General features: G+C 36.3%; 1 protein-coding gene across 3 annotated transcripts in view; it reads left to right on the top strand.

Annotated features, from left to right (window-relative positions):
• ZRANB3 (zinc finger RANBP2-type containing 3) overlaps nt 1–18560 on the top strand; it is a 320871-nt gene that overhangs the window by 223312 nt on the left and 78999 nt on the right. For all 3 annotated transcript variants that reach the window (XM_059166728.1, XM_059166729.1, XM_059166730.1), the window contains 2 exons: nt 9478–9649; nt 11549–11665. In XM_059166728.1, coding sequence (XP_059022711.1) covers nt 9478–9649; nt 11549–11665 — 289 coding nt within the window. The remainder of the gene's footprint in view (nt 1–9477; nt 9650–11548; nt 11666–18560) is intronic.

Genomic DNA, 18560 nt, shown 5'->3' with positions numbered 1-18560 from the left:
TCTGTCCATTTTTTAACCGGGTTGCTTTGTTGTTAAGTTGTATGAGTTCTTTATATATTTCGGATATTAATCCCATGTTGGAAATATGATTTGCAATAATTTTCTCCCATTTTCTCCAACCCATGCTTGGTTCTTAAGAATAGTTGCTTTATAGTTCATATTTGGCACAACCTACATTGTATTCAATCATTTGTCTGAAATAGAGGAGCTTCCTGTTTAATACATTTTGGAAATTGAGATTAAGGAAAGAAAAGGGCAAGACCTGAAGTCAGGAATGCTTCCTAGTCTCGGAATCTCCTGACTTTTATATACTTTCCCTTCCAAAACACACATACACAAATAAACTCAGACATAACAAAATAATCCCAGTTCCATATTAAATATGAAATTATTTACCCAAGATGGGTTTTATTCAAGTAGGACTTTAGGTTCTGTCTGCCAAGTTTGAATCCTAGTATTGCTGTCACCATCTTTGAGAGCCTGGACAAATTCTTCAACCTTTCTATACTTCTGTTTCCTTCATAAAATAAAGGTGATACTCGTACTTTACCCATCTTACAGAGTTGTACGTGTTTAATGAATTACTTCATAGAGTGCACTTGATTATACTGTTATCATTGGAATTGATGTATTGACATTTGGAGCTAATACTTTGGGGGGATTTTTTAGGTTTTGAGCTTTTTTGCTTTATTTATACTATTGTTATATTTTTTAAGTTTTTTTTTTTTAATTTATTTGAGAGAGAGAGCATGAGTGAGGGAAGGGCAAAGGGTGAGAGAGAAGCGGCCTCCCCACTGAGCAGGGAGTCCAAAGTGGGGTTTGATCCCCAGAACCCAGGATCATGACCTGAGCTGAAGGCAAATGCTTAACCGACTGAGCCACCCACATGTCCCTATTTCTCTTATTTTTAAAATCCTCCTGTGCCTTTGAAAATTCTTGGTCCATGTGCACTTAAAAGGCCTTTAGCTCAAGATTCTAAACAATTTGACATCTTGGGCACTCTTGGCTAAGAAGATCCATAGACTTAGTGGGCTTTTGGGAATAGAAATTGAGGAATATGGAGGGCAGAGATGGTTATATACAACCCACCCCCACCACTTTTGTTTTAATTAATAAACTATTTTTTAAGAGCACATGTGTGTTCACAGCAAAATTGAGTGGAAAGTACAGGAAGTTTCCACATACCCCTGTCTTCACAAACGTAAAACCTCCCTCTCTATGAAATTCTGCACCACATTGGTACATTTGTTATAGTCCGTGAACCTGCACTGGCACATCATTATTACTTTGTGTCCATTGACATTCTGTGTCCATTTACATTTTGGTTCACTCTTGATATTATACATTCTGTGGGTATTGACAAAGGCAAAAAGCATGTATCTACTATTGTAGTATCATATGGAATAGTTCTATTACCTTAAAATTTTTCTTTGCTTTGCCTGTTCATCCCTCCTTCCTCTCTCATTTCTGGCAACCATTTATTTTTTGATTGTTTCCATAGTTTTGCCTTTTTGAGATTATTTAGTAGTTGGAATCACATAGTATATAGTTTTTTCAGATTGGCTTCTTTGACTTAGTAATATGCATTTAAGTTTCCTCCATGTCTTTTCATGGTTTGATAGCTCATTCTTGTTTAGTGCCTGATAATATTCCATTGCTGGGATGTACTGAAGTGTATCTTGGTTCCTTCCAGATTTTGGCAGTTTGACTATAAGCATTCATGTGCAGTTTTTATGTTTAGACATAATTTCTCAAATCCTTTGTGTAAATACCAAGGAGCATGACTGCTGTGTGTATGATAAGATTATATTTAGTTTTGTAAAAAACTGCCAGATAGTCTTCCAAAGTGACTTTACCAGTTTACATTTCCCCTAATAATAAATGAGATTTTTTTTGTTCCACATCCTTGTTAGCATTTGGTATTGTTGGTGTTTAAGATTTTGCCATTCTAATAGGCATATATGGGTATCTCATTGTTTTATGTTGCAATTCCCTAATGATTTATGATATTGTATATCATTTCCTATGCTTTCTTGGAATCTCTATCTTCTTAGATGAGATGCCTATTTATATCTCTTTTGCCATTTAAAAATCAGGTTGTTCTTTTTTTATTGTTTTATGCATCTTTTTATATTTTGGAAAATGGTCCTTCATAGATACATCTTTTTTTAATTAACATAAAGTGTATTATTTGCTTTGGGGGTACAGGTCTGTGAATCATTAGTCTTACACAATTCACAGCACTCACCTTAGCACATACCCTCCCCAATGTCCATAACCCAGCCACCCTGTCCTTTCCCCTCCACCCCCCAGCAACACTCAGTTTATTTCCTGAGATTAAGAGTCTCTTATGGCTTGTCTCCCATATTTTGCCCAGAGTGTGGCTTATCTTTTCATTCTCTCGATATTGTCTTTCATAGAGCAGAAGGTTTTTATTTTAATGAAGTCCCACTCATCAGTTATTTCTTTTTTATTCTCAAGTTCATGTTGTATTTCCTTTTTTCTTTTTTTAAATGATCAACAATTTTTATTTTATTTATTTTTTTAACATCAAGGTTGGTATTTTTTGATGTAGTGTTCAGCGATTCATTAGTTATGTATAACACCCAGTGCTCATCACAACACGTGCCCTCCTTAATATCCATCACCTGGTTATCCCATCCCCCCATCCCCTTCCCTTCTGTAACCATCAGTTTGTTTCCTGGACTCCAGAGTCTCATGGTTTGCCTCCCTCTCTGATTTCTTCCCATTTAGATTTCCCTCCCTTCCCCTATAGTTCTGTGTGCTATTCCTTATATTCTACATATGAGTGAAACCATATGATATTGTCTTTCTCTGCTTTACTTATTTCACTAAACATAATCCCCTCTAATTCATCCATGTCATTGCAAATGGTAGGTATTCATCATTTCTGATGGCTGTGTAATATTCCATTGTATATATGGATCACATCTTCTTTATCCATTCATCTGTTGAAGATTGCACCTTTGGTATTATATCTCAAATGTCATAGCCATACCATGGTCAATAACACTATACTACTTTCAGTGGTAGTGCTGGTACCTTATACTATCAAAATAATCCTGATTCCTCCCTGCAATCCCTTGTGTCATTGCTGTCATTCATTTCATTTATTCATTTTACTTACCTATAAGCATAGTTAGATAGAAAGAATGTAATGGAATACATTGTTGCTATTATTATTTTGAGCACATTGTTACTTGTTACATAATTCAGAACAAGAAAAAAGTTTTTATTTTACCTTCACTTGTTCTCTAGTTTTCTTCTCTTCTTATATACAACTGATTTTCTAGTCTATATCATATTCCATCACTCTAAATTTAGAACTTCTTTTAGTATTCCTTGCAAAGCCAGTCTCTTAGCAAAAAATTTCTTTAATTTTTGTTTGAGAAAGTCTTTATTTCCCCTTGACTTTTGAAAGCTAATTTCACAGAGGGATGACTCGGTGGCTCAGTCAGTTAAGCGTCTGCCTTAGGCTCGGGTCATGATCCCAGGGTCCTGGGATCAAGTGTTGCATCAGACTCCTTGTACAGGGAACCTGCTTCTCCGTCTCTCTCTGACAAAAGAAGAGAAAAGAAAAAGAAAAAAAAAACTAATTTCACAGAGTACAGAATTTGAGATTGGTAAGTTTTTACTTTCAACACCTTAAATATTTCTCTCCACTCTCTTGTTTTAATGGCTTCTGAGATGAAGCTGTATGTAATTCTTACTTTTGCTCCTATATAGGCATAATATTTTCTTTTCCTTTGACTTCCAAGATTTTTATCTCTAATTTTCTGAAGTTTGGATACAACATGCCTAGGTATGTTGTTTGGGGCATTTATCCTGCTAGATGTCCCTGAACTTCTTGGTTCTGTGATTTGGTGTCTTAACATTAATTAGAAAAATTCTCTGTCATTATTTAAAAATATAGTTTTAAAATTTGAAAAACAGCAGCTTAATGCTATAGACAGTCTTCTAGTCAAAAGTAGATGGTAGACAGATCCTAGTTAGTTAGCTTCTTAGATTGGTTAGCTTTTTTTTTTTTTTTAAACAACATGCATCACTCTTGCCAACATGAAATCACATGCTGTTAGGGTCTACTTCTAATAGTATTTAAATCAAGTTAAATAATATTAGGACTTAACATCTGAAATGAATAAGCAAACAAAAGAATTAATAGAAACTGATAATAAAAGAGCATATATTCATAAGCTATGTCTATCTCTATTTTCAGATGCTTTGATCTTGTATATAGAAAATCCTAAGAACTCCACTAAAAAACTGTTAGAACTAATAAATGATTTCTGCGTTTTTGCAGGATACAATATCATTGTATAAAAATTAATTGTACTAATTGTATTTCTATACACTTGCAGTGAACAATCCAGAAATTACATTAATTCTGTTGACAATAGCATCAAAAAGAATAAAATACTTAGGAATACAAAAGACGTGTAAAACTAATATTCTGAAAGCTACAAAACGTTGAAAGAAATATAAGAAGATCTAAATTAAACATCTCGTGTTAATATATCAAAAAGACCCAGTACTGTTAAGATGGCTATACTCCTTTAACTTGTCTATAGACTCAATAGTCTATCAGTATCTCTGCTGATTAGAAGGGTAATCACAACAATGTAATCAAGACATTGTTACAAGGATAAATATCTAGATCAACAAGAGAATCAGTAGCCCAGAAATAAACTCATACGTTTACAGTTAATTGATTTTTAAAGACGAGACTAAGACTATTGAATGGGGGAAAGAATAGTCTTTTCAATAAATGGTGCTGGGATAGCCATATGCAAAAGAATGAAATTGGACTTTGAACTCACTCTGTATACAAAAATCAACTCAAAATGGTTCTGTAAAAACAAACTATAAAACTATTAGAAGAAAGTATAGAGGTAAATTTATTCCTTGGTTTTGACAAGAAATTCTTAAATATGACATTGAAACCACAAGCAACAAAATACCAACTAGACAAATTGAACCTTATGAAAACTAATAACCTCTATACTTCAAAGGACTCAACCCAACCAGAGAAAATGAAGACAACCCACAGAATGGTAGAAAATATAGGCAAAGCATATATTTGATAAGTGACTCAGGTGTAGAATGTGTAAAGAACTCATACAATTCAATAATAAAAAGATAAGCAACCCAATTCAAAAATGGGCAAAGGATTTGCATAGACATTTCTCCAAAAAAAAGTATGCAAATGGCTGACAAGCACATGAAAAGAATGCTTGTCATCATTAATCATCAGGAAAATATAAATCAAACAGTATGGCTAGAAGCAAAAAGTCAAATAACAAGTGTTGGTGAGGCTTTGGCAAAACTGAAATCCTTGAATACTGCTGGTGGGAATGTAAATTGGTAAAGCTGCTTTGGAAAACAATCTGGCACTTCCTCAAATAATTTTTTTTTAAAGATTTTATTTATTTATTTGACAGAGACAGCGAGAGGAGAGGGAGAAGCAGGCTTCCTGCTCAGCAGGGAGCCCCATACAGAGCTCAATCCCAGGATCCTGGGAACATGACCTGAGCCAAAGGCTGACACGTAACAACTGAACCACTCAGGAGCCCTTCCTCAAATAATTAAACATAGTATTACCGTATAATTCAGCTTTTCAGTATGTAGGTGTATACCCAAAAGAAATGAAAAAATATATGTCCAAACAAATACTTGTTCATGAATGTTTTCAGAATGTTTTTATAGAAGCCAAAAGTTGGAAACAACCAAAATGTCTATCAACAGGTAAATGGATAAATAATAGTGAATTCTCCGTACAATAGAACACTATTTGGCCTTAAAAAAGAATGAATACATGCTAAAAGCATGGATGAACCTTGAAAACACTGAAAGAAGAAAAATAAAAGGAGGCAATCACAAAAGAGTATCTACTATATGAATCTGTATATTTGGAAGTTTAGGAAAATCTTTTGGGAGAGGAAAATAGATTAATGGTTGCTTAGGACTCAGAGGCAGGACAGTGATTAAGGGAGTGATAACTAAAGATTATGGGGTTCCTTCTTGAGATGTTGAAAATGTTCTCACATAGATTGTGGTGATGGTTGCACATATCTGAGAGTATATGAGAAACCATTGAGTTATATACTTTAAATGGATGAATTATATATGGCATTATGAATTACATCTCAATAAAGCTGCTTTAATAAAAGAATAGGCTGCTCCAAAAATATATATAGTTACCATCAAATTTAGCAGAGAGAGACCAGACATTTATAGGTGGCATTTCTTTTAAGCCTTCCTTCCCCATCTCATTTCCTTTTTGTACCCCAAACTTGAAGTAGGAGGTTCAGCATACCATCCTATCAGTAGTGGGTTTTGGTATTGTTTTTTTTTTTTAATTTTTAAGATTTTATTTATTTGAGAGAGAGAGAGCGCAGAAGCAGGAGGAGTGGCAGGCAGAGGGAAAACCAGGCTCCCTACTGAGCAAGGGCCCAATGTGTGATCCCAGGACCTTGGGATCATGACCCAAGCTGAAGGCAGAACCCAACCAACTGAGGCCACCCAGGTGTCCCCTGCCAGTGCTCTTTAGAAAAGTCATTGCAACCTGCCGTCTGACTCTGGCCTAAGGAGAAGGGTTTTGGGAGAAAGGATTTCTCTAAACCATGGCTCATACCAAGCATAGGGCTTGCAATCAACCAGTGGTAAAGCATCCAGGAGGTAACTGGCTACAAAAGCTTCTCTCAGTAGTTCATCCTCTCCTGGGTAAGAAGTGAAATAACCTTTTTATCACAAGCCTGTTACAAGTACAGTGGCATCTGAAATTAGATTGCTCTGACTTCTAAACAGACATGCCCTTTCAGAGCACAAATATTGGTGCTCTGAAGGAGGCAAGTGCAGCCTGTGTGGTTGGCTTGTTTGAAGACATCTGTGTGCTGTCCATGCCAGTGGGGAACAATTGTGCCAGAAGACTTCCACCTAGCATGTTGTAGTCCTATAGAATATATTGCATAGGTGGAGAATAAGTGAAATAATTCATTTTAATTGTAAACATTTCATTTGCAAAAAAGCTAAAGACTCAACCTCTTTTTCCCATCGTTGGTAGTTCTGAACACTAGAATTTTTTTTTACCAGAAGGTCAAAATGAACCTACGTATATGATTGTGAATGGACAAAATGGTGACGTAATTGGGTAGTGGCACATTATTTTTCCATTTTTATTACTGTGTGAATTTTTAATATTAATATGGAGACATAAAACATTAAAGGAAATCAACTGTCAGTAATATAATTTATGACAAATATAAATAAATCTAGTAAATCTTTTTTTTACAATGCCACCACTTAGCTTTTTTTAAACAAGAAATGATTTTTTATCACAACTGAGGAGTAGCTATCATTTTATCATCTATTCACTCAACTTTTCTCATTAATTTTACATGCAAGTGCATGGTTTTTCTTAAAGATTTTATTTATTTACTTAATTTTTTTTTAAATTTATTTGAGACTGACAGAGAGAACAAGCTGAAGGAAGAGAGGAGAGAGAGAAAGAGGGTGAGAGAGAAGCAGACTCCTCACTGAGCAGGGAACGTAACGTGTGCGTCAATCCTAGAGTCCTAGAATCATGACCTGAGCTGAAAGCAGACCCTTAACTGACTGAGCCACACAGCCTCCCCTAAGTGCATGTTTTTAATGTTGTCTGTACTATTCTTGTGTATTTGTTATCAAATATGTTTAACTTAAAAAATTGTTAGCAAGTTTCAAATATCTCAAATTGACACTGTTATGCTAAAATACCACACAAATTCCATTAAAATGGGTAGTTTATTTATTAATATCAGTAATCATGTTACAACCTACGAGGAGTTTTTCTGTTCTTAATTGTCTTCTATCACTGCTCTTTAATCATACGGGCCCCTAGAAGATGACTCAGAATTTTGTGGGTAGTTTTTCGGTTGTCACAATGATAGGGGCATGTTAGGAGGCCAGCTATCTTGATGCCTAAGTTCAATATACCCATTAGATTCCAACCCTTGTCTTTATACCTGCTCTCAGTGCTTGCTGCTTCCAATTCCCAGACTTCTAGATTAGGACATGTTCACTTTCGCAAGCATTTTACATTATGGCTTCTTTTCTTTTACCAAGTCAGTCACCACTTATCTGTCAGCATTGACTTCTAAACATCTGTTGAAATTTTTTACCATGTTTTCTTTCCCATTCTCTCTTACATAGTGGGTTTCTGTCCTTTTTTTTTTAAATTCCTTTTAAAATTATTTATTTATTTCAAAGATATTATTTATTTATTTGACAGATAGAGATCACAAATAAGCAGAGAGGCAGGCAGAGAGAGAGGAAGGGTAGTAGACTCCCCGCTGAGCAGAGACCCTGATGCGGGGCTCGATCCCAGGACCCTGGGATCATGACCTGAGCCGAAGGCAGAGGATTTAACCCACTGAGCCACCCAGGTGCCCCTTAATTCCTTTTTTTAATTTAACTTTATTTTTCCAGTGTTCCAAGATACACTGTTTACATATAACACCCCGTGCTCCATGCAATACATGTCCTCCTTAATACCCACCACAGGCTCACCCATCCCCTCACCCCTTCCTCTCTAAAACCCAGTTTCTGTCTCAGAGTCCACAGTCTTTCATGGTTTGCCTCCCCCTCTGATATCCCCCAATTCACCTTTCCTTTCCTTCTCCTAATGTCCTCCATGTTATTCCTTACATGTTCCACAAGTAAGTGAAACTATATGATTATTGACTTTCTCTGCTTGACTTATTTCACTGAACATAATCTCGAGTCCCATCCATGTTGATACAAACAGTTGGGTATTCATCCTTTCTGATGGCTGAGTAATACTCCATTGTATATATGGACCATATCTTCCTACTGTCTGTCCATTGTTTTCAAAGGCCAAGCGATCACCAAGAGATGAATCTGCTGTGCTTAACAGCTCAGTGGGTGATAGCTCGTCTTAGAGGATATGGCAGACATTTTAGGTAGTTTGGCTATGGTGTAGACTAGCTGGTGTCTTGGTAGTTAGTGCCTAGTTGGGGCTAGATCTGTTAAGCACATTGCCATTTCTGAGCCCACCTAAAATGCCAGTTGTACTTAAAGTTATCAGCACATATTCGTCTTGGCAGTTAGTGCCTAGTTGGGGCTAGATCTGTTAAGCACATTGCCATTTCTGAGCTCACCTAACATTCCAGTCATACTTAAAGTTAGTTCATTCTAGCCTTGCATTAACTCACCATGAACAGTATTTTAGACAATTAACATTCTCTATGAGTGAGAGTAATGTGTAATCTTACTCATTACTTTTTCTCAGGCTGAGCTTTTGGAAACTGATTTGCATTCAGAAGTAACAGTATGGTGTTAATGACAAGGAGCAGTAACAGTGTGACGGCTCCTTGTCATTAAAAGGAAAACACTGGATAAATTGTTTTCCTATTCCTAACATTCAGCTTTGCTACATATAGTTTTTCTTCATATTAACAGATTTTTTGGTAGAAGGCCTCAGTGGGATTGTAGAGGGGCATCAAATCTGAATGAACTTCATCAGCTATTAAGTAACATAATGATCAGAAGATTGAAGACTGATGTTTTAACCCAGCTGCCCCCCAAAGTCAGACAGCGTATTCCCTTTGATCTTCCAACAGCAGCTGCCAAGGTGAGAATGCTTATTTGATTCAAAGTCTTACTTTAAGTCATTTTAATGAAACATTGCACATATTCGTATTTCATAGAAGGAAAAGTCTGTTTTCTTAAAATGGGGTTAATTAATAGAACATATGAACTTCATTTCAAGAAGAGAACATGAAAAATTTAACTTTAAGTCATCAAATAATGTGAAAAGATTCAGTATCCTATTGATTTAAAAAAAATACTTCTGCTCAATATAAAATAAAAATACTTCAACTGCAATGAAGATTTAGTATTAAGAATTCTAAGTACCTATAGGGTGTAAAGCTCAATAATTAGGAAGCAAAGTTATGTTTCTTGCTCTAGGATTTTTTTTTTTCAAATATGAGCTGTCTTCTAGAATAACTTGGATATAGCTTTCTTCTTGAAGATCGGAAAACTCTAATCATATTGAAAGATGTGAAGGTCTATATATTAGAAAGTCAAATTGTATTTTACCTAATCCTTATCTACATTTACTTTTAGCATGCACATGCTTATATATTCTCTGAAATTTCTTTAAATCTGGACAGGACTTGACAAAGACTATTTATTATTGCATAGTTTTATCTTGAACGTTTAAGGTAGACATTTTATAACCATTGAGCAATATGTTACCGATAAAATAGGAATAATCTGATTTTCTTTATCCACCATTCTAGCATTAGGAAGAAAAGTGAAAGAGTCAGTGTATGATTACATTACATTTTTATTTAGCTGATATTCCTCATGCTTATTTATTTATTTATTTGTTTGTTTATTTTAAAGATATTATTTATTTATTTGACAGACAGAGACTACAAGCAGGCAGGCAGAGAGAAAGAGAGGAGGAAGCAGGCTCAGCAGGGAGCCCAATGCAGGGTGATCCCAGGACCCCAGGATCATGACTCAAGCCAAAGGCAGAGAATTTAACCCACTGAGCTACCCAGGCACCCCGATTTTCTTTCTTTTTTTTTAACCTTATAATGTTTTTATTATGTCGTTAGTCACCATACAGTACATCATTAGTTTTTGTTTGTTTGTTTGTTTGTTTTAAATATTTTGTTTATTTATTTATTTGACAGACAGAGATCACAAGTAGGCAGAGACGCAGGCAGAGAGAGAGGAGGAAGCAGGCTCTCTGCCGAGCAGAGAGCCTGATGTGGGGCTCGATCCCAGGACTCTGGGATCATGACCTGAGCCGAAGGCAGAGGCTTTAACCCACTGAGCCACCCAGGCACCCCACATCATTAGTTTTTGATGTAGTGTTTCATGGTTCATTGTTTGTGTATAACACCTAGTGCTCCATGCATATTTAAATGAAAGCGTATCTTGTTATGAAAATACTTTGCTACCATATACATTTTCACTGTTTCCTTTTTTATGTATATAAACTTTTATTTTTACTTTTCAAAATGTTTTACCTTAAGAAAAACTCTAATTGCTTGATTTATGTTAGCAAAGAGCTTGGCTTTCACCCACAGCTTTTCATTGGTTTCTGCCTTTGGTGTGAACATGTGACTCACCTTTCTCCATATTGATGTTTTTAAGTGAATACATTGATATCTTTGGGAATTTGTTCTCATATCTTTACAAAGAAAAAAAAAGGACAAAATTCATTATTGCAATAATTGTTCTTTTTTTTTAAGATTTTATTTAGTTAGTTAGTTGAGAGAAAGAGCACAAAGTGGGGAAGGATCAGAGGGGAAGGGAAAAGGAGGGGGAAAGAATCCCAAGCAGACTTCCTGCTGAGTGCCGACCCCCAAGTTGGAGCTGGATCTCATAACCCTGAGATCATGACCTGAGCCGAAATCAAGAGTCAGATGTTTAATGGACTGATCCACCCAGGGCCCCTGTTCTTCTGTCCTTTATGCCATATTTCTAAGCATTGTTATTTTCTCCCACATAGGAATTGAATGCCAGCTTTGAAGAGTGGGAAAAATTAATGAGAGCTCCAAATTCAGGTGCTACTGAGACTGTCATGGGGTTGATTACTCGCATGTTTAAACAAACTGCTATTGCCAAGGTACTTATTGCTGAGACATGTGTTTCTCTTGATAAAAATTATTTAATGTATTTTAATGCTTTTATTTAAGCAGCTTATTTGCATACTGTAACGTGTCTTTGCCATTTAATTTTTTGTAAGACTTTTTATTTATTTATTTGACAGAGATCACAAGTAGGCAGAGATGCAGGCAGAGAGAGAGGGTAAAGCAGGCTCCCTTCCGAGGAGAGAACCCAATGCGGGGCTCGATCCCAGGACCCCAGGATCAAGACCTGAGCCGAAGGCAGAGCCTTTAACCCACTGAGCCACCGAGGTGCCTCATCCATTTAATTTTTTAAATCTGATATGGAAAATTCAGGCATATTCAAAGTAAACAGTGTTATAATGGACACCATTATATCTGTCCATATATTGGTCTTTTCCAACATATGGGTACACTTTGTTGAGGGAATATAATAGGCTTTACATGTTCTCATTTAAAGGACATACGTGTATTCATCTTTGTCATCAGATTTTTCTGTGGTTTTTGATACATAATTGCTACAAATAATGTTTTTATTTAAGTCAATCATTTTTAATTGGTATTGTGATTCTAGTTCCCTACAGAGATAGATGTGCTCATATTCTATCTAAAAGTGCAAATTAGAGGTGTTAGAGTTTTTAAATCTCAGTGTGCATATAAAGTAGATTCATCACACGTTCTTGTTTTTACTAGCGTGATAGAACTTAGACATGCTAATGAGTGTTACTCTTTTCCAATTCTGAAATTTTTTATATAAGATAATTTTTTTAAGTGAAGTATGTTGAGGTGTAATTCACATTCAGTGAAACTTGTCCTTTTAAAATACATAGCCTAATGAGGCTTGACAAATACATAGGGTAAATCACCAGTACAATCAAGATAAAGAATATTTCCATTTGCCCAAAACTTCCCTGATGCACCTTTGCAGTTATCTCCCTCACACCCTGCCTTCTACACCTCAGCAGTCACAGATCTAATTTTTACAACTGTAGTTCTGCATTTTCCCGAAAGTTCCAAAAATGGAATCACAGAGTATATAGCCTTGTGCTTAAAGCATAAAGCTTTTGAATATTGATCCATGTTTTGCATATGTCGTTAGTTTCTTCATTTTTATTTCTGAATAATGTTTCGGTGTTTGGATATATAACAATTTTTTTCCCCTCCACCAGTTAATGGTAATGGGATCTTACCAGTTTGGGCCATTATGAGTAACTATAGGAATCATTCATGTACAGGTCTTTGTATGGACAGATTTTCATTTCCTTTGAGTAAATAACTGGGAGTGGGAATGTTGGGTCATATGGAAGAAACAGGTTAAATTTTATAAAAAGCTGCCAAATTGTTTTTCAAGTTATCATTGTCCATTCCTAGTAGCAACATGAGTGTCCCAGTGGTTCTGCATCTTTGTCAGCACTTGGTATTGACAGTCTTGTTAGTTTTAGCAATTTTTCACAGTATTTACTGGTATTTCATTGTCGTTTTAATTTGCCTTCTTCTAATGTCTAGTGATAGCATATTTTCATGTGTTTTTATCTATAATAGACATCATATATTTGTTATATATCATATAGTCTGTGCATAGCAAGCCCATATTTATATTGCATTATAAGAGTTCTTTTTTAAAAAGATTTATTTATTTATTTTAGCAAGAAAGAGAGTGGGAGTTGGTGAGAGAGGGAGTAGGAGAGAGAATCTCAAGCAGACTCCCCACTGAATATGGAGCCCAACAGGAAGCTCGATCCCATGACTCTGAGATCATGACCTGAGCTGAAATCAAGAGTGAAAGGCTCAACAGGTCAAGGCACTTGAGTGCCCAGAGCTCTTTATATATTTTAGAAGCAAGTACTCTAACATATAGGTCTTTCCAAATATTGCTTCCAAGTCTGTATATTCCACTTTATTTTCTTGAAATTGTCTTTAAAAGAACAGAAGTTAAACTTTGAAACAGTCCAGTTTATTATTTTCTCTTTCATGTTCTCTGCAATTTCAGTCCTAATTAATTTTTGCTTATTCCAAGTTCACAAAGATCTTCTCTGTGTTTTCTTCTAAAAGTGCTATATCTTTGGGTTATATAAGTAAGTCTAGAACTATTTTGAGTTAATTTTTTTTAATGTGGTACAAAGTTAAAGATAGAGATTTAGTTATTTTGTTTTGGTTCCAGTGGGTTTTGATATTTTTTGTTTGCTTATGGATTTTCAATTTTCATTTGATACTCATTATGGAAACCATTTTTCTCTCGTTGACTCACCTTAACACCTTCATAAAAAAAATCATTTGGTTATATATGTGTTGATCTGTTTCCGAACTCTTGTCTGTTTCATTGACCTATACATCTCATCTGACAACACTAAAGCATCTCTTTAAACTACCTTTCTAATAAAGCTTGAAATCACATGATGTTCACTCCTACTTTATTCAAAATTATTTTGTCTGTTTTAAGTCCTTTGCTTTTCCATACATTGTTTAGAATTAGCTTATTAAGTGTGCAAACTTTTGATTGGAATTGCATTGAATCTATAAATTCATTTGGAAGAATTGACTTCTTTTTTTTTTTTTTTAAGATTTTATTTATTTGACAGAGATTACAAGTAGGCACAGAGGCAGTCAGAGAGAGGAGGAAGCAGGCTCCCTGCTGAGCAGAGCGCCTGATGTGGGGCTCTATCCCAGGACCCTGGGATCATGACCCACGCTGAAGGCAGAGGCTTTAACCCACTGAGCCACCCAGGCGCCCCAAGAATTGACTTCTTAATAGTACTGAATTTCCTGATCCATGGAAAGAATATCTTCTCTCATTTCTCCCAGTTTTGTTTCCTAATTTCATTGAATACATTTTGCTAGATTTACTCTAGTTTTTTCATGTATTTTTATGTACTTATAACTATTTTTTTCTATTTAAATTCAATTAATTAACATATACTGTATTATTAGTTTCAGAGGTAGAGTTCACTGATTCATCAGTCTTATATAATACCCAGTACTCATTACATCAAATGCCCTTCTTAATGTCCATCGCTCAGTTACCCCATCACCTCACCACCCTCCTCTCCAGCAACCCTCAGTTTATTTCCTATGATTAAGAGTCTCTTATGGTTTGTCTTCCTCTCTGATTTCATCTTGTTTTATTTTCTCCTACCTTCCCCTATGATCCTCTGTTTTATTTCTTAAATTCTACATATGAGTGAGAGCATATGATAATTGATTTTTTCTGGTTGAATTATTTCACTTAGAATAATATCCTCTAGTTACATTCACGTCATTACAAATGGCAAGATTTCTTTTTTTTTTTTTTTTTTACTGGCTGAGTAGTATTCTGTTGTATACATATACCACATCTTCTTTATCCATTCATCTGTCGATGGACATCTGTGATCTTTCCATAGTTTGGCTATTGTGGACCTTGCTGCTATGAACACTGGAGTGCAGGTGCCCCTTCAGATCACTACATTTGTATGTTTGGTGTAAATTCCTGGTAGGGCATTGCTGGATTATAGGGTAGCTCTGTTTCCACTTTTTGAAGAACCTCCATACTGTTTTCCAGAGTGGCTGCACCAGCTTGCATTCCCACCAACAGTGTAGGAGGGTTCCCCTTTCTGCACATCCTCGCTAACATCTTTCTTTTCCTGACGTGTTAATTTTAGCCAATCTGACTGGTGTGAGGTGGTATCTCATTGTGGTTTTGATTTGTATTTCCCTGATGCTGAGTGATGTGGGGCACTTTTTCATTTGTCTATTGGCCATTTGGATGTCTTCTTTGCAGAAATGCCTTTTTATATCTTCTGCCAGTTTCTTGATTGGATTATTTGTTCTTTGGGTGAGTTTGATAAGTTCTTTAGAGATTTTGGATATAAGCCCTTTATCTGATAAGACATTTGCAAATGTCTTCTCACATTCTTTTGGTCCTGCCCAGTACTGTCCATAGACATAGTGTGGTGTCAGGGAAAGAGAGAGAAACTCCCCAAAAGTGCCACCTTTAAGTCTCAGCTGGATCAAGGAGACTGCCTTACATTGAATTGGCTGTAGAGACCAAAGATGTCCCCTGCCCCCTACCAAGAACTTAGCACTGAGAAATCACCCAGTTATGCCTACCTTTGGGGGAGAGAAACACCTGTGTATAGTGCAGGCATATAGGAACTACTGGAAGCTGAGAATGCAGTAGAAGAACGCATGACATACATTATCACAAGGTAGAAGCATCCTCTTGCTGGGGGAGTCCAAAGTTTTTAGTGTACTAAGAGTAAATGTAACAAAAAGAGAGTTTAAATACAAGGGAACCTAAATAAAACTCAGTAATGACTAGATTCTCTCCTATCCACACTATCACCCTGATCCCCTCCACAAAATACCTAAGTGTATAAATACCAATTATTTCAGACTGTCCTGTTCTTCTACACATAATTTCTAGCACATAATAGAAATTATGAAATAAACAAAAAAGCAACTTTAAGAAACTAATATATTCTCAAAAGATAAAGCAATCAATAAAACCAAATTGATTAGTGACCTAGACTGTAGAACTATTAGACAAGGGCTTTTAGGAAGCTATGAATAATGTTATGTGATCTGGTAACAAAGATAAACAATATGCATGAAAAGGTGGGAATTTCAGAAAAAATATGGGTATTTTAAAGACAGTAAAATGGAAATGCTAGAAATTAAAAAAATAACAGAATAAAAAAATTATTTCAATCAGCTTATAAGCCAATAGAGAAGATAAAATGTAATCATAAAAAATCTAAATGTCCTGGATATTTATCCTAGAGAAATGAAAACTTGGGTTTACACAGACTCCTTTATGGAAATTTATTTATAATAGCCAAAAACTGGGATATAACCCATATGTTCTTAAATTGTAGTATATGCATACAATAGAATACTAAATTAAAAGGAATGAACTATTTATAAACCCAGTAAATTGGAAGAATCTTTTTTTTTTTAAGATTTTATTCACTTATTTGACAGAGAGAGATTACAAGTAGACAGAGAGGCAGGCAGAGAGAGAGAGAGAGGGAAGCAGGCTCCCCGCTGAGCAGAGAGCCCGATGCGGGACTCAATCCCAGGACCCTGAGACTACGACCTGAGCCGAAGGCAGCGGCCTAACCCACTGAGCCCCCCAGGCGCCCCAAATTAGAAGAATCTAAAGGCATTCTGATTGAAAGAAGCCAGTCTCAAAAAGTTTTCATATATCATGACACCATATTTATAACATTTTCAAAACAATGGAATTTTAGTGGTAGAAAATATTATTATACAAATGTCACTTTCCTGATCACAATATTATATAGGAAATTATCATTAGGGAAGCTATGTTAAGGTTATGCATGAACTCTATTATTTTTGCAACCTCTGGTATATCTAAAAGTATTTCACAATAAAAAGTTTTAAAATGTACATATAGGGGACTCAATATAGTAACCCAAAGCAGAAAACATTCTACATTAATCCAGAAGAATGCAGAATAGAAAGGAAAGGAACAAAGAACAGATGGGTCAATCAGAAGACAACAAGATATTAAGTTTTAAGCTAGTTCAATCAATAATTACATTAAACATAAATGATCTAAACCCACCAAGTAGATGGTAGGAAGTTATCATATTGCATAAATCATGATATCTGCAAAAAGTTCTTTTTAAGTATGAAGGCTGAAAGTTGAAAGTAAATGGATGAACAAAGATAAAGCATGCAAACAATAATCAAATGAAAGCTGAAGTAGAACTGTAATATCAGATAATGTAGATTATTACCATGATTATAGGAAATTTATAGATCTCTCAGATGACAGCATAGATTGTTCCTGACTTTGGTTCCCCTCATAAAAACAATAACTAACGACTCTTCAGGAAGAAGGTACTCCTAGGAGAATCCTAGAACACAGGGGTGAAATTGAGACATGTCCCTGTATCCTAAAGACCAAGACAGACTACATTACTAGGATAAGAGTAGTGGCTACATGTTGACCTCATTGCCATGTCCTCAGGGAGATCCCACCCTGAGCCTCTGGCTCTTCCAGCAGGAAAAGAAAATCGATGGGGAAACACCAGCACCACCATCCCATCCCACCCCTCCCCATCACCCGGGATTGTGGGTTGCTTTGCCAGAGCCACTACTCTGATCTTTACCCATGGGGATTGCAGGAGAGTTTGTGAGGCTCAACCACTGGGAAACTGACAGTGACAGAAAGCGTAAAGGCTCTTGCTATAACCAGCACTTAACTCTTGGCAGACCAAGTTTGCACCTGCAGCACCCAAATTATTGTCATGGGGTTACTTTTCTCGAGTACAGAACCACATTGGTAGCATACTCTGACCCGGAAGCTTGGCAGGGTGCAGATCTGCTTGATTCAGAGTCTCATATGAGGGTTTTTGCCAGCCCCATAGCTCAGTTTCCCCATGCCCAGGCAAGGAAGTGAGTCATAGTCCCATTTGCTGTAGAGGAAGTGTTCTGGCTACATTTGACCAGAAGAACTGGTGAAAACATCTGGAAGCAATGCAGCACAGCAGTTCTCAAGCCAAAAGGCAAATGAGCCAAGCTGATTGTCCCCAGAGCAAAGCCAGTTCTAGGCATAAAGTTTCCTGTGCTAAACACAGGCAGGGGTCTTAATTCACATCTCAGGCTCACAGTAGTTCCCAAACCCTCCCAGAGAAACTGTCTGGGAAATTGAGAGTTGCCCAGAACAGCCCCACTCCTTCCAAATGAGGCAAGGGTGAGACTTAACTACCCCTACCCACTCTAATTCCGGGCCTCATCTGACCACAAGGACTGCCGAGAACACCTGGAAGCTATGTAGCCCTGAAGCACCCTAGCCGAGGGTAGGGAAAGCAGAATTGACAGTTTGCAGGGCATAGCCAGGGACCTGTTCAGCCAGCGAATTTGGGGCATGGGTCAATTTGAGTTTAA

Source organism: Mustela lutreola, chromosome 3, assembly GCF_030435805.1.
Source record: "Mustela lutreola isolate mMusLut2 chromosome 3, mMusLut2.pri, whole genome shotgun sequence".
NCBI classification, from domain to species: Eukaryota; Metazoa; Chordata; class Mammalia; order Carnivora; family Mustelidae; genus Mustela; species Mustela lutreola.
Note: the sequence above shows the minus strand (reverse complement) of the source record. Positions and strands in the feature narration are given on the sequence as shown.